This window comes from Symsagittifera roscoffensis, chromosome 10 (assembly GCF_963678635.1).
Source record: "Symsagittifera roscoffensis chromosome 10, txSymRosc1.1, whole genome shotgun sequence".
NCBI classification, from domain to species: domain Eukaryota; kingdom Metazoa; phylum Xenacoelomorpha; order Acoela; family Convolutidae; genus Symsagittifera; species Symsagittifera roscoffensis.
The window spans coordinates 38,936,754-38,949,914 of NC_087071.1; the positions used below are offsets into that span (position 1 = coordinate 38,936,754).

The 13,161-nt window shown below is 35.8% G+C and overlaps 2 protein-coding genes across 5 annotated transcripts in view; one reads left to right on the forward strand and one right to left on the reverse strand.

Moving 5' to 3' along the window:
- LOC134855188 (uncharacterized) overlaps positions 1-9,510 on the forward strand; it is a 34,806-nt gene extending 25,296 nt beyond the window's left edge. For all 4 annotated transcript variants that reach the window (XM_063871629.1, XM_063871630.1, XM_063871631.1 and 1 more), the window contains 2 exons: positions 1,848-2,186; positions 8,737-9,510. In XM_063871629.1, coding sequence (XP_063727699.1) covers positions 1,848-2,186; positions 8,737-8,948 — 551 coding nt within the window. In that variant the 3' untranslated portion in view covers positions 8,949-9,510. The remainder of the gene's footprint in view (positions 1-1,847; positions 2,187-8,736) is intronic.
- Positions 1-13,161, reverse strand: part of LOC134855437 (adrenodoxin-like) — a 327,732-nt gene that overhangs the window by 114,440 nt on the left and 200,131 nt on the right. The gene's annotated exons all lie outside the window — the stretch shown is intronic.

Genomic DNA, 13,161 nt, shown 5'->3' on the forward strand with positions numbered 1-13,161 from the left:
ATCAAGACCTTAATGTTTTTTTTTTCAGAAAAAAATTCGTAAAATGTGTTAACGCTAAAATTAGATTTTTTGCGGTTTGATTTTGGAATTTTTTAAAATTCAGTGCGTTTCTATTGTAAGGAAGGCAAACTCCTCTACCGAATAACGAAAATGTAAAGGTCATGAAAAACGTGATCGACTTCTAGTTTCGCTAGCGGATTCAAATTTTCAGATTTCTCAGCGGAATAAAAATTTTACCCAATGATCTAGTTTTCTCCGATTTTTATCAAGAATGTTTATTAATGATCCGGTTTTTATCAAGAATGTAAATGATTACTTTTTCTTGAAATACAATGAATTTTAATGCCATATGATGTTTTCTTTGAATTTCAAAAGTTTTTTTTTGAAATATGTCAGTTTTTAATTGTTTCCTTGCGTTCATGACTCTTTTCCAACTCCCTGTTGGTAATGTTTGTTCGAATTTTAACCGCTCTTATGGATAGGAGGCGGAAGGGATTCATGTGCTGTTATCTATAATTTTAATTTTTCTATTGATTGATGTTCATTCGTTAAACAAACCGTAGAAATATTGACAATTACGTCGTAATTACTTGCTGTGTTGCTCATTCATAAAGGCAAGTTACGGATGGTTGCTTCCTTGTTCCGACCATTTGAAAAATGTGAAACTTTGTTTTCCGGTGTGTTTTAGTTTTTTGTTCCGACCATTGAAAATGAGGAGGACTTTCATATTTGGAAGTGCTATAAATTTTTGATTTTTTGTCGTTTTTCGAGCTAATAAAGCGAGCGAGCAATATTATTTTAATTGTTAAAGCTTACAAAAGCTTTATTTCAAACAAAAAAAGTTTTACTTTGCGTTTTTTAGCGCGTTTTTGGAATCAAAAATTTCACAAATCCAAAGAGCTGCAATTTTTTTTTCTAGTAATTTTTCTACAATTTTTCTTTGCAGTTCGCTTATTTAACTACGACTGTCTAATGCGCCTATTCCTCTGGTTTTTTTTCAGCTCCTTTTATCACAACACGCCGAAAAAAAACTACGTTTTTTTGAAGATTGTGGTCGGAACATTCTGGGATCCTTGTTTTTTTTCAACGCAAAGTCAGGTATCACAAATAATCATCTGAATGACTTCAGATATATACCATATTAAAATTTTTGAGACTTAGTCCGATTTTGAGCGAGTAAAGCGATCCAGTAACGTGCGTTATATATAAATATTGTCCATTTAGGATAAAAAAAATTGATGGTACCAAAAAAACACTGTTGGAAGCTTCAATAAGCGCTTTCTCTGCCATAAAAAATTTCATACAAACTTAAATTTTTTAGTGCTTTGAATTTTTTTGAAGACAATTGTACTCTTTTTTGCCTAATTTCACTAACTTTCCACGCGTTTGTATAATTCTAAAATCGGAATAATTAGAAGAAACGACTAGATCCACACCGGCAACTGGTGTTACATAGTGTTCTATTGGTGAGAATAGCCGGTCAATTGTTCGTATCAATATAAATAATAATAAGGTTTCTACAATTCGCAGAGGATCTATGAAAGGCTTATCAAGCCTGTCTTAGTATATTCCGTTGCTATTATTTCCCCACGTTCCAGACAGTTCTTTTTTTCTGAGCGAAGCTTTTTTTTGCGACTCAATGCCGTTTTTTTGCGTGTAGAATTTCCACGTGGTACCACTATCGCAATCCCAATCGGCCAGGATGTAGTCTTGAAACTAAAGGTCAAGTGAGGGCATCATCCTATCGTTTTTATGCCAGGAATTCGAAAACACGATGTGACAATCTCCAAGTGAACGATCTCCTTACTACTGCTAAGTATATGATCATGAAAATTAATCTATTTCAGACTCGACAAACAACAATATACAAATGGGCGGACCATTCTCAGCTCACAGCCAACAACAGCAACAACACAGCCAAATGCCATTTCCTATCACAGATCAGCTAAACGTATCATCATCTTCATCAAATAACTCACAAACAAACAATCACTTCAACTGCAACAATAGTTTCAATAATAGTTACGAGTTCCATGCATCTAATTTCTCGCCGCTAGGGGGCGCTTCCAGTCCTGTGCAATACCAGAGAACAGCGTCGAGTTCGTCTTTTCAAAGTCAAATTCCGTTTCCCATGGAGACGGGGTCGGGTCTGAATAGTTCAGCATGTAGTACTCCGAGCAGCACAGGTAAATAAATGAACGTGGTCATCCTCGTCTTCTTTTTTTTGAAATTTAACTTTGAAATTGGTTTTTTTAACGACATGAGCTATGAATATATAGAGACTTGCTCAGAATTTTTTATGCGAAGGAGGTTTAAAAGTTTTGCTTAACCTCTAGGTTAGTTAAATTTTCCACATTCAGTTTTGCGAGGTAACAGGAGTGTGTGAGCAATTGGTTTTATGTAATGGCGACAGTTCTTCAAACGCGTCAATTTGGAAAAAAAACAGATTCGGTAATAGGCAGTTCAATTGGGTCGAGTATGCTTAATTTACTACTACTATCGTTATTCCTAAGTAGTAGGCTTTCAAATCCTCTCATCACACCATGAAAAATAAAAGACCCAATTTGAAAAACGTTTCTTAAAACTGTTTTTTTTTATTGTGACAGCAGCTTTCCGTGCAACTTGCGCAGCAACACAGTATCCTTGTCGCATAGGTTTTTGCTAAAATGATTCATTTTTCCATGCTTATTGCTCGTATTGGTCTTTTTTCAAATATTAGCGCTTGGAGTTACTTCCAAACGAGCTCTTAAAATTTGTGTGAATAACTCTCCGAACCTACAGAGACATAGCCACACTACTAAATAATATTCTTTCAAAAGCAACCTAAATAAAAGTGGAAATGATTACGTTTTCATTTTCACAAGACGATGCAAAATTGACGTTCAGACGGGAATCCTAAAATTTATATTGTGCCAGAAATTGAACAGTTTTTCAGCGTTCAGAAAATGTAAAATAGTACAGTTTGAAATCGGCGATAGACATCGAAAAGAATATTTTAACCAAATTTGATTTAAAACCAGGGATTTCACGAGCTGCTTTGTTATTGTGCGTATTGGTATCTTGTTAAATGACCAGAGTTAAGTTCTGCACTTTAAGACAATTAAAATATGTATCGATGTTTTTAATTGACTTAAGAAGGTAATTTTTGGTTATTAGAAAATCGGTATTTGCTGTTTTGTAATCATATGAACTCAAAGTTATTATGAATCATAAATAACTAAGAGTTCATTTCTTGAGCTTTTCTCTAATATGTATTTTTTTCAAATATAAAGAAGTCATAATGAAGAGCAAAAGCAGGTTTGATTTTTGAAATTTGATTAACGAAATTATAAAGTTGGAAGTTGTGTTAAGGAGAGGGAATCGCTTGCCACAATTCAATTTGGATGATTTTATTTAATAGAACGAAATATATTGGAGGCTACATTTCATTTTGCCCCAAGTCAACTTGTCCCAGCCCAACTTGTCTGATTCCAGTCCGATTTGTCTTGTCCGATTTGTCTTGTCCGATTTGTCCGATGCCCAACTTGTCCGATTCCAGATGACAACTTGTCCAATGTCATCTTGTCCCATATAATAAAAAATGAAACTTGCCCCAGATTCTTTGATATCCTCGTAGAACATATTGTCGGCATAAAGATGAAAGACTTTTTTGTGAACAATTAAGCTTGAAACAAAATGCGGAATCATTTAAACATGTGCTGAATCAAAATGAGTTCAAAGCATGCATGAAAAAAATGAAAGCCGCAAAATTTCAATGCAATTTCATGTCGAGTAAAATATTTCAAAAGATTGATTGCTGATTTTGTAAGCTTCTATAGCATAGTTAATAGTGCACAACACTCTTAATCAAGAAGTCGAGAGTTCAAAGCTTGAAAAAGTCAAAAAATTTTAGCATGAAATCGATGAAATGGAAAACCGCAGGTACTGCCTCGCCCCTTAAACCCCCCTATACTGGGTAACCCAGAATAGGGGGCGGGGTGAGGGAAAGAGAAAAATTATTGCAGTTTTGGCCTTTATCATCTCTCAAAATTTGGACCGTGTACGATGGCTATAAGTTAAAAAAAGTTGTGATTTTTTAAAAATCAATTAAAAATGCAAGAAAATGCCGACAATTGAGTGGAAATTATGCCGACAATTTAAAAATTACGAAAGAGTTAAATGAGCTAGTGTATATAAATAGTCAACAACATGGTCTTTGTTGAAAATACTAGAATTGTTTTGGATTTTTTCATGAAAGTCCCGATATTTCTTCCGCCCTTGATTCTGTGTTCCCCCCATAGCCTTCAAAATGTTGAACTTCTGGTTTGCTGAGTCCATTTGAATCTTATTCAGGAAAGTGTAGAGGCTTGGGTGGCTCCCTTGAAATAATGCTGTCACTCCAAGATGCCAACCTTCAACGGCGTTTGTCGTTCGTATCAAGCCTTCCGCTGCTTCTTGGGAATGGTTCCAGAGACTCATAGGGAATAACGGTTGCCTGCTGTTTCGCCCTATTGTTTCGCCCTTTATATAACTTCTCTGAAAGTATGAGGCAAGTTCGTCAATTTTATCTGCTTTTTTTTGTGAAATCGTGTCCGTCAATAATTAGCGTTCGTTTGTTTCGTTGAGATATTCCCCACGTAAGTTGACTCATAGTATTTATATTGAAGTATTTATCTGGATGTTTAAGAACGAAATGGTAAACATTGAAGCAAAATGAAAGAATAGCCGTGTTTCATTTTGTTTCAAAGGCGCTAATTGTGGATTATTCTCGAAGTTTGGCGTGTAATTACCAAAAATTATGGTTTTTTAGGGTCAGCGATTAGAGTCTTTTGTTATCTCGAAACGAGTCCAGTGTACATTAGCACTTGCTGGTCCTCAATTTGAACATCAATGAAATAAGTAAAAGTGTTAAGTATGGGATAAAACGGCATAGGACAAAATGTCATATGGGGCAAGTTAAATGAGCTAGTGCATTTAAATAGTCAACAACATTGCCTTTGTTGAAAATACTAGAATTGTTTTGGATTTTTTCATGAAAGTCCCGATATTTCTTCCGCCCTTGATTCTGTGTTCCCCCCATAGCCTTCAAAATGTTGAACTTCTGGTTTGCTGAGTCCATTTGAATCTTATTCAAGAAAGTGTAGAGGCTTGGGTGGCTCCCTTGAAATAATGCTGTCACTCCAAGATGCCAACCTTCAACGGCGTTTGTCGTTCGTATCAAGCCTTCCGCTGCTTCTTGGGAATGGTTCCAGAGACTCATAGGGAATAACGGTTGCCTGCTGTTTCGCCCTATTGTTTCGCCCTTTATATAACTTCTCTGAAAGTATGAGGCAATTTCGTCAATTTTATCTGCTTCTTTTTGTGAAATCGTGTCCGTCAATAATTAGCGTTCGTTTGTTTCGTTGAGATATTCCCCACGTAAGTTGACTCATAGTATTTATGTTGAAGTATTTATGTGGATGTTTAAGAACGAAATGGTAAACAATGAAGCAAAATGAAAGAATAGCCGTGTTTCATTTTGTTTCAAAGGTGCTAATTGTGGATTATTCTCGAAGTTTGGCGTGTAATTACCAAAAATTATGGTTTTTTAGGGTCAGCTTCGAATATTTTCGATTAGAGTCTTTTGTTATCTCGAAACGAGTCCAGTGTACATTAGCACTTGCTGGTCCTCAATTTGAACATCAATGAAATAAGTAAAAGTGTTAAGTATGGGATAAAACGGCATAGGGAAAAATGTCATATGGGGCAAGTTAAATGAGCTAGTGCATATAAATAGTCAACAACATGGTCTTTGTTGAAAATACTAGAATTGTTTTGGATTTTTTCATGAAAGTCCCGATATTTCTTCCGCCCTTGATTCTGTGTTCCCCCCATAGCCTTCAAAATGTTGAACTTCTGGTTTGCTGAGTCCATTTGAATCTTATTCAAGAAAGTGTAGAGGCTTGGGTGGCTCCCTTGAAATAATGCTGTCACTCCAAGATGCCAACCTTCAACGGCGTTTGTCGTTCGTATCAAGACTTCCGCTGCTTCTTGGGAATGGTTCCAGAGACTCATAGGGAATAACGGTTGCCTGCTGTTTCGCCCTATTGTTTCGCCCTTTATATAACTTCTCTGAAAGTATGAGGCAATTTCGTCAATTTTATCTGACAGGCTTTGCTCAAGATCTAATCTGTCCACCACATGCCCAATCTCCTCAATGACGCTCTCGAACGATTGTTCCACTAAATCAGTTGGAACAAAACTGAGAGCGGGTATTAAACGCAGTGCCAAGCTTAGCTCGCAGTTGTTTTCATAGGCTTTCTTTGAGCCTAGCTCGTTAATTTTGCGTAAAAAGGCGTGGCAGATGTGAAATTAACAGCCTTTGATTGAAGACCCTGGAAACGCACTTGTAAAAGCGTTTACGGCAGCTCGTTCAAAACCTAGAAGGATCCTCGATGGTTGCGCGTTATCAGAGACAGAGGTGATGGCTTTCAGGAATTTTGAGTACGTCTGTTTAGTTTTGTTTGGCAGTAGAGCATAAAGGCATGGTGGGTAAAATCCACCGATTTGAATATGAATGGTATAAAGCTGGTAAAATTGCATTGGGTAAAATTGAATGTACCGTCACAAAGCCAAAGAGAATTGTGAACTCGGAGGGCATGAACATTATCTCAATCACCGAAAATCAAAATTCGCTCTGGATCCATAACTCCACTGTCGAATAAACAGAAATCAGAATATTCCGTCTGAATTATGAAATGCCTGTCTTTAATGATTGGCAAGGACGGGACCAAGTTATTTTTCTGGCGGTTAAGAGTTCTGTTTATTGCTGCACGACTGGGCAAGGATAATTGAACAGCTTTCTCATCAGTTACTTCCTGGAGACAAGTGGCAATTATACTACTATTAACAGGTACAATTTGCAGCCTGGCCTCTTTTTTCAGTTGATGCATGATCTCGTTTGCCTCAATTTTCCCATGTCTAACATCGTGGTTGTGCTCATTTTTTATTTAAGCGAGTTCATCTCCTGCTGTGACGGCGAGCATGCGGCATTTGTGTGAACTGTATCTTGCGCATCTCCAGTGCTCAGTAGTTTTTGTCGTCTGCTTTTTTTGTGAAATCGTGTCCGTCAATAATTAGCGTTCGTTTGTTTCGTTGAGATATTCCCCACGTAAGTTGACTCATAGTATTTATGTTGAAGTATTTATGTGGATGTTTAAGAACGAAATGGTAAAAATGAAGCAAAATGAAAGAATAGCCGTGTTTCATTTTGTTTCAAAGGCGCTAATTGTGGATTATTCTCGAAGTTTGGCGTGTAATTACCAAAAATTATGGTTTTTTAGGGTCAGCTTCGAATATTTTCGATTAGAGTCTTTTGTTATCTCGAAACGAGTCCAGTGTACATTAGCACTTGCTGGTCCTCAATTTGAACATCAATGAAATAAGTAAAAGTGTTAAATATGGGATAAAACGGCATAGGACAAAATGTCATATGGGGCAAGTTAAATGAGCTAGTGCATATAAATAGTCAACAACATGGCCTTTGTTGAAAATACTAGAATTGTTTTGGATTTTTTCATGAAAGTCCCGATATTTCTTCCGCCCTTGATTCTGTGTTCCCCCCATAGCCTTCAAAATGTTGAACTTCTGGTTTGCTGAGTCCATTTGAATCTTATTCAAGAAAGTGTAGAGGCTTGGGTGGCTCCCTTGAAATAATGCTGTCACTCCAAGATGCCAACCTTCAACGGCGTTTGTCGTTCGTGTCAAGCCTTCCGCTGCTTCTTGGGAATGGTTCCAGAGACCCATAGGGAATAACGGTTGCCTGCTGTTTCGCCCAATTGTTTCGCCCTTTATATAACTTCTCTGAAAGTATGAGGCAAGTTCGTCAATTTTATCTGCTTTTTTTGTGAAATCGTGTCCGTCAATAATTAGCGTTCGTTTGTTTCGTTGAGATATTCCCCACGTAAGTTGACTCATAGTATTTATGTTGAAGTATTTTTGTGGATGTTTAAGAACGAAATGGTAAACAATGAAGCAAAATGAAAGAATAGCCGTGTTTCATTTTGTTTCAAAGGCGCTAATTGTGGATTATTCTCGAAGTTTGGCGTGTAATTACCAAAAATTATGGTTTTTTAGGGTCAGCTTCGAATATTTTCGATTAGTCTTTTGTTATCTCGAAACGAGTCCAGTGTGCATTAGCACTTGCTGGTCCTCAATTTGAACATCAATGAAATAAGTTAAAGTGTTAAGTATGGGATAAAACGGCATAGGACAAAATGTCATATGGGGCAAGTTGGCATAGGACAAGTTGCCATGTAGGGCAAGTTAGTATAGGACAAGATGGCATAGGGCAAATTGACTTGGGGCAAATAGTCGTGACACCATATTGGACGTTTGTTATCGCAATTTGAATTATAGTCGTAAAGTAATCCCAAATTCAAATAATTATAATTTTGAGAAAGATAATCATAGATGAAATATCTTTTTACATTTGAGCTCCAGACAACATTATGTTTTAGATGTGTAGAAAATTCATCAAAAATGACTGATTAAGAATTCGAAAGTTGACCGATTGCAACCCCCCCCCCCCCCCCGCCAAGCATAAGTATTCATCATTTTCTTTGAAATTCGGATCAGTATACTCAAGTTAACAAACAAGGTATCTGGTTTTTCTCGAAAATTGATCTGAAAAAAAAAACTAACTTATGCTCGATTCTCTTTGATTTACTCCAAATGGAGAATTAAAGAAAATATTTCTGAAGTGACTGATTTGTGTAGGTAGTTTCGCAGCTTCAAACGGTGGAAGGTCCCCCTTCACTTTTCACGCGCAGCTAGGCAGTCCGGGACCCGCCTTTGGTGGATGTCAACAACAACAACAACTTAGTGCAGTCTCCAATCAGTTCATGACGGGGGGACTTTGGGGAAATCAGATGGACTACAGGTGCGGAGGGGGGATCAAAACATCAGACAGTTTGGAGTCGATGGAGTGAAAATGAAACAGAAAAGATGGAAAAATTTGAAGCAGAAATAACTGAAAAGAGTTACATGAAACTGAAAAGGAGAGAAATAACGTTGCTTTAAAAGACAGGAAGTACGACGGATCAAAAAAGTATGAAAACCCAACCGAGCTGATTTGCCTCGTTCTTGTCCCTCAGAGAAAACTGACGCTAACTTGTCAAAGAGTAATTTCGTAGATGAGATGTCATAGAAAAGTGAAGACAACTGAATATTGATTAAAGTTTAAAACTTGAGACCAAAAATATAAGACATGTTGAAACTGAAACCATAAAATAGATTTAGTATTAAACTCGTTATTAAACTAGTTATTGAGCTCTGGATCTAGAAACAAACTGAAGTTAACTTTTGGTGCTTAGCAACTTAATAAATGATTTAATATTAACGACTACTTGTGTGATAATTATTTAAAATGTGAGCTGTTTGATCGAAATACAAAATCTATGCTCAGAAATTTGTATCATAGAACGAAGTTTTGTTCATACTTTGCTGGCCATTGCCAATTTTGTTTCTATGTGCCACTTTGTTTTTGTTGAATTTTTAAGTTAAATTACATTTCGAAAAATTCCACTAAAATGAAACATTACAAGGTTGTTTTGACGTAAAATGAAACCTTGTTATTTGCTTGATATCTTTAAACATTTAACTCAGAAAGCGGTTTTTATGATAATTTGGAGTGTTTGTGAATAATAAGTGGTTGTTTTGACAAAAATGGCATTAGCATGGATTGATGATGAAGCGATGTCAATGTCTTAAATGCTTAAAAATTGAGCGAACAGTTTATGTTGATGTTAAATATAACCTATTTCTTTAACTGTAATCTGAAAGTGTTATTCTTTAAGTTAGAAAGAGAAATTAATTTTTGAAAGCAACTGCTTGTCAGATTCCAATTCCCAGATAACACTCAACTAAGCAAGCAACTAGTGCGAAGTATATTGTATTGTCTGGCCAACAATAAGCTATCGAAAGCTAAGAATCGAAGTTTCTTTTGCTGTTACGTGTTTTGCGGTTGGCTATTTGTTTAAACATTCGTTTTTCGTTATGTTCGCGTACTTCTCGGAAAATTTCAAGGAATCATGAACGCGGCGAATACTGTTTTATAGGTCTTTTTAATTTTTTTTTCAAGAAAAAAGTCTAAAAACTTGTTCACGTTAAAATTTGATTTTTCACGGATTGACTGAGTTCTGTTCATTTCGTTTGTTAAAATGAAAGCACACTCCACTGTCGAAAAGCAAAAGTGTACAAGTCACGAAAAAATTGATCGACTTCTAGGTTCGAAAGTGGATTTTAATTTTCAGATTTTCCTAGAAAGTTTCCCTATATTTTTCTTGAAATTGAAAGAGGTTTAAGGCCATACTTTTTTCTTTGAAACTCGAAGGTTTTATCAAAAAACAAGGCAGTTTTTTGTACTTGAATTAAATAATTACACTCGTGGAACCAAGGGTCTTAATCGGGAACTAGGCTTTTTTCCCGTTAATTGTTTTTTACAAATCTAGAAGAAATTGAATTTTATTTATAACTTTGAGACGCCTTTGTTATTGTCCCAAAGATAATGCGGTTACCTTTGTACCCTTATTTTTGTGGTTGGAGTCACGGCCGGACCTTGTTTTTTCAGTGTGTAGAAAAATAAGTGGCTTTTCGGGAAGAATTAAATTGTCGGACTTTCGTTTGTCTGCTCATGTTTTGTCGGCATAATTGCCACACCGGGGAGCTTTTTTGTGCTGTTATCAATTTTTATCGTAGATGCTAGTATTTTTGATTGGTTTCTGTAGTTTCTAAATTTAATAGCCGATGAATTTATAAATAAGTCGTAAATATTTGCCGAATAAGTCGTTAAATTAAGTCGATTTATGTTTTATCGATTTGTTTATAAATAACTTTGTGTTATTTCGAAGGCAAAAAGTTGTAGTTCTTTTAAAATTCAGATAGTTGAAACTTAATTGCTCAAAACGTTTTAGGTCAGCAATTTGATATGTCTCATTTTCTAATTGCTACATTACAATGCTGCATTTGCCGTGTATCGCAAGTGATGCGAAACTTCGCTTCGCCTCTGTATTAATATTTTTTTCCTGAGGTTGCTTTCGGTTCTGGATTTTAATTGGTTTTATAGTATTTGTTTACTTTATGACGTGTCTGCTCTATGACTTAATTCCTTTTGGTAAGTAACCCAAAAACAAGGCAAAATATAAAATTGAGCTCGATTTTTTTTTTAGACTTAAAGGTTTGCCAGTGCATTAAAAAAACTACGAATATATCAAATTTATGTAAATTGTGTTAGCTCAATTACAAAAAAGGACCATTATAAAAGATTCTCGAAAATCAAAGTACGTTACGGTGATGTAGCTTTTTCTGAATATGTAAGTTGAAAAGAGCAGTCTTTTTTGGTTTCATTGAGGTCATCAGTTTTTTTACAACTATTTTTGGCTATGTTGTTTCAAAATTAACATGACCATTGTAAAGAAAGTGTTAGTTGTATTTGTATTGCTCGCGCTCTACGGGGATATTCACTTACTTTTGTTCTTAGAAATAAAAATGATGAGAAGTGAGGAAATTTTTTCAGTTTTTTCGGATTTGTAGGTTTTTTCTAGTTTTCGTCGGCTCAGTTTCGGTTTGTTTTTGAGCATGTATTCTCTTAAATTTGAACTTGTTTTTGAACTTTAACTCATTGCAGGATCCTTCTCACTTGCTCAAAAGGTAATGCGGTTGCATTTGCACCCAAAGGTCTGCGGTTTGATTCCCGGTCGGACCTTGCTTTTTGCGGTATGTATGAAAAAACTCTCGGTATGTATGAAAAAACTCTATAAAAAATTGAGTTGATGTCGGATTTTTGTTCGTGTGCTGAATTTTGGTCGGTCGTAATTCAAAAGCCCTGAGTTTTTTTGATTAAGTGAATTCTATCTTTTTGATCACTCTGTTATTTCGCCAACTTACATACTCGTATGCGTTTTTTTTTGTATAATGGTTTCAGCAGATATTTAATTGCATTAGTCAGCTCAAAAATTGGCTTGTGTCGTTTGAAAAGTCAAATTTAGATTAATTTGTCGGGAAAGTAATACGTGCTTTTTCAGCATTGGTCATTGAGAGCCACAGTTGAAAAATGCATCCGTCACAAATTTTGAATCTTTTTTTAATCTCCTTGTTTATGAATTCAGGTGTTCATTACAATGGTTTTAGTGACACGTGATTCGTTATTAAATCGGTCTTTTTCACTGGGATATTTGCTTCGGAAAGTTGGAACGATAAAATGAAGAGAAACTATCTGGGTTACAAATTTGGACTTCCTGCCAAGAATTTAAAGGGGCCAAGGCATTGGGCGATCCTGGACTCCCTGGAAGGAGCAATTCAGGAACCCTTCAAGAAGTTTAAAAGATCCTTGAAAACGAGGTCTGGGCACCTGCTAGGTACCTTTCCAGGAAATCAAGGCAATCAGAAATTTTTATAAATAATTTCGTTAATTTTTAGTCGCTGCAGGTCATTTTTAGGCTCAAACAAATATTTTTATTTAACAAAAATGCACGCAAAAATTTAAATATTTTGCTGTTTATTGTAGTCCAGGCATAGTCTTTCACACAAAAGAACCAAAAATCTGAATAACTGTTGTGTGTGGAGCCATTATTATTCTTCGTTTGTTTTTATACGGTTAGATAGGCCACAATTATGACATTAATTATGTAAAAATTTCAAACGCCATTTTTAGGTAGAAGCTATCTAGCCACTTAGAGAAAATATGAGAATAATTTTTCGTTGATGTTCTTTACGGGCAGGCGCGAAAACCTTAACGAATTTGAAAAAAGTAATAGACTGCTGCTGCATTCTTGTTTGAGAATATCTTTCTGTTGATGCTCTTTTCGGCCAGGCGCAAATACCTTAACGGATTTGAAAAAACTAATAGACTGCTGCAATTTAGTATGAGAATATCCATTTGTTGATGTCCTTTTTTGCCAGGCGCGAAAACCTTAACGAATTTGAAAAAAGTAATAGACTGCTGCTGCTTTCTTCCTTTATGAGAGCATCTTTTTGTTGATGCTCTTTTTGGTCAGGCGCGAAAACCTTAAAGAATTTGAAAAAATTAATAGACTGCTGCTGCATTCTTGTTTGAGAATATCTTTCTGTTGATGCTCTTTTCGGCCAGGCGCAAACACCTTAACGGATTTGAAAAAACTAATAGACTGCTGCAATTTAGTATGA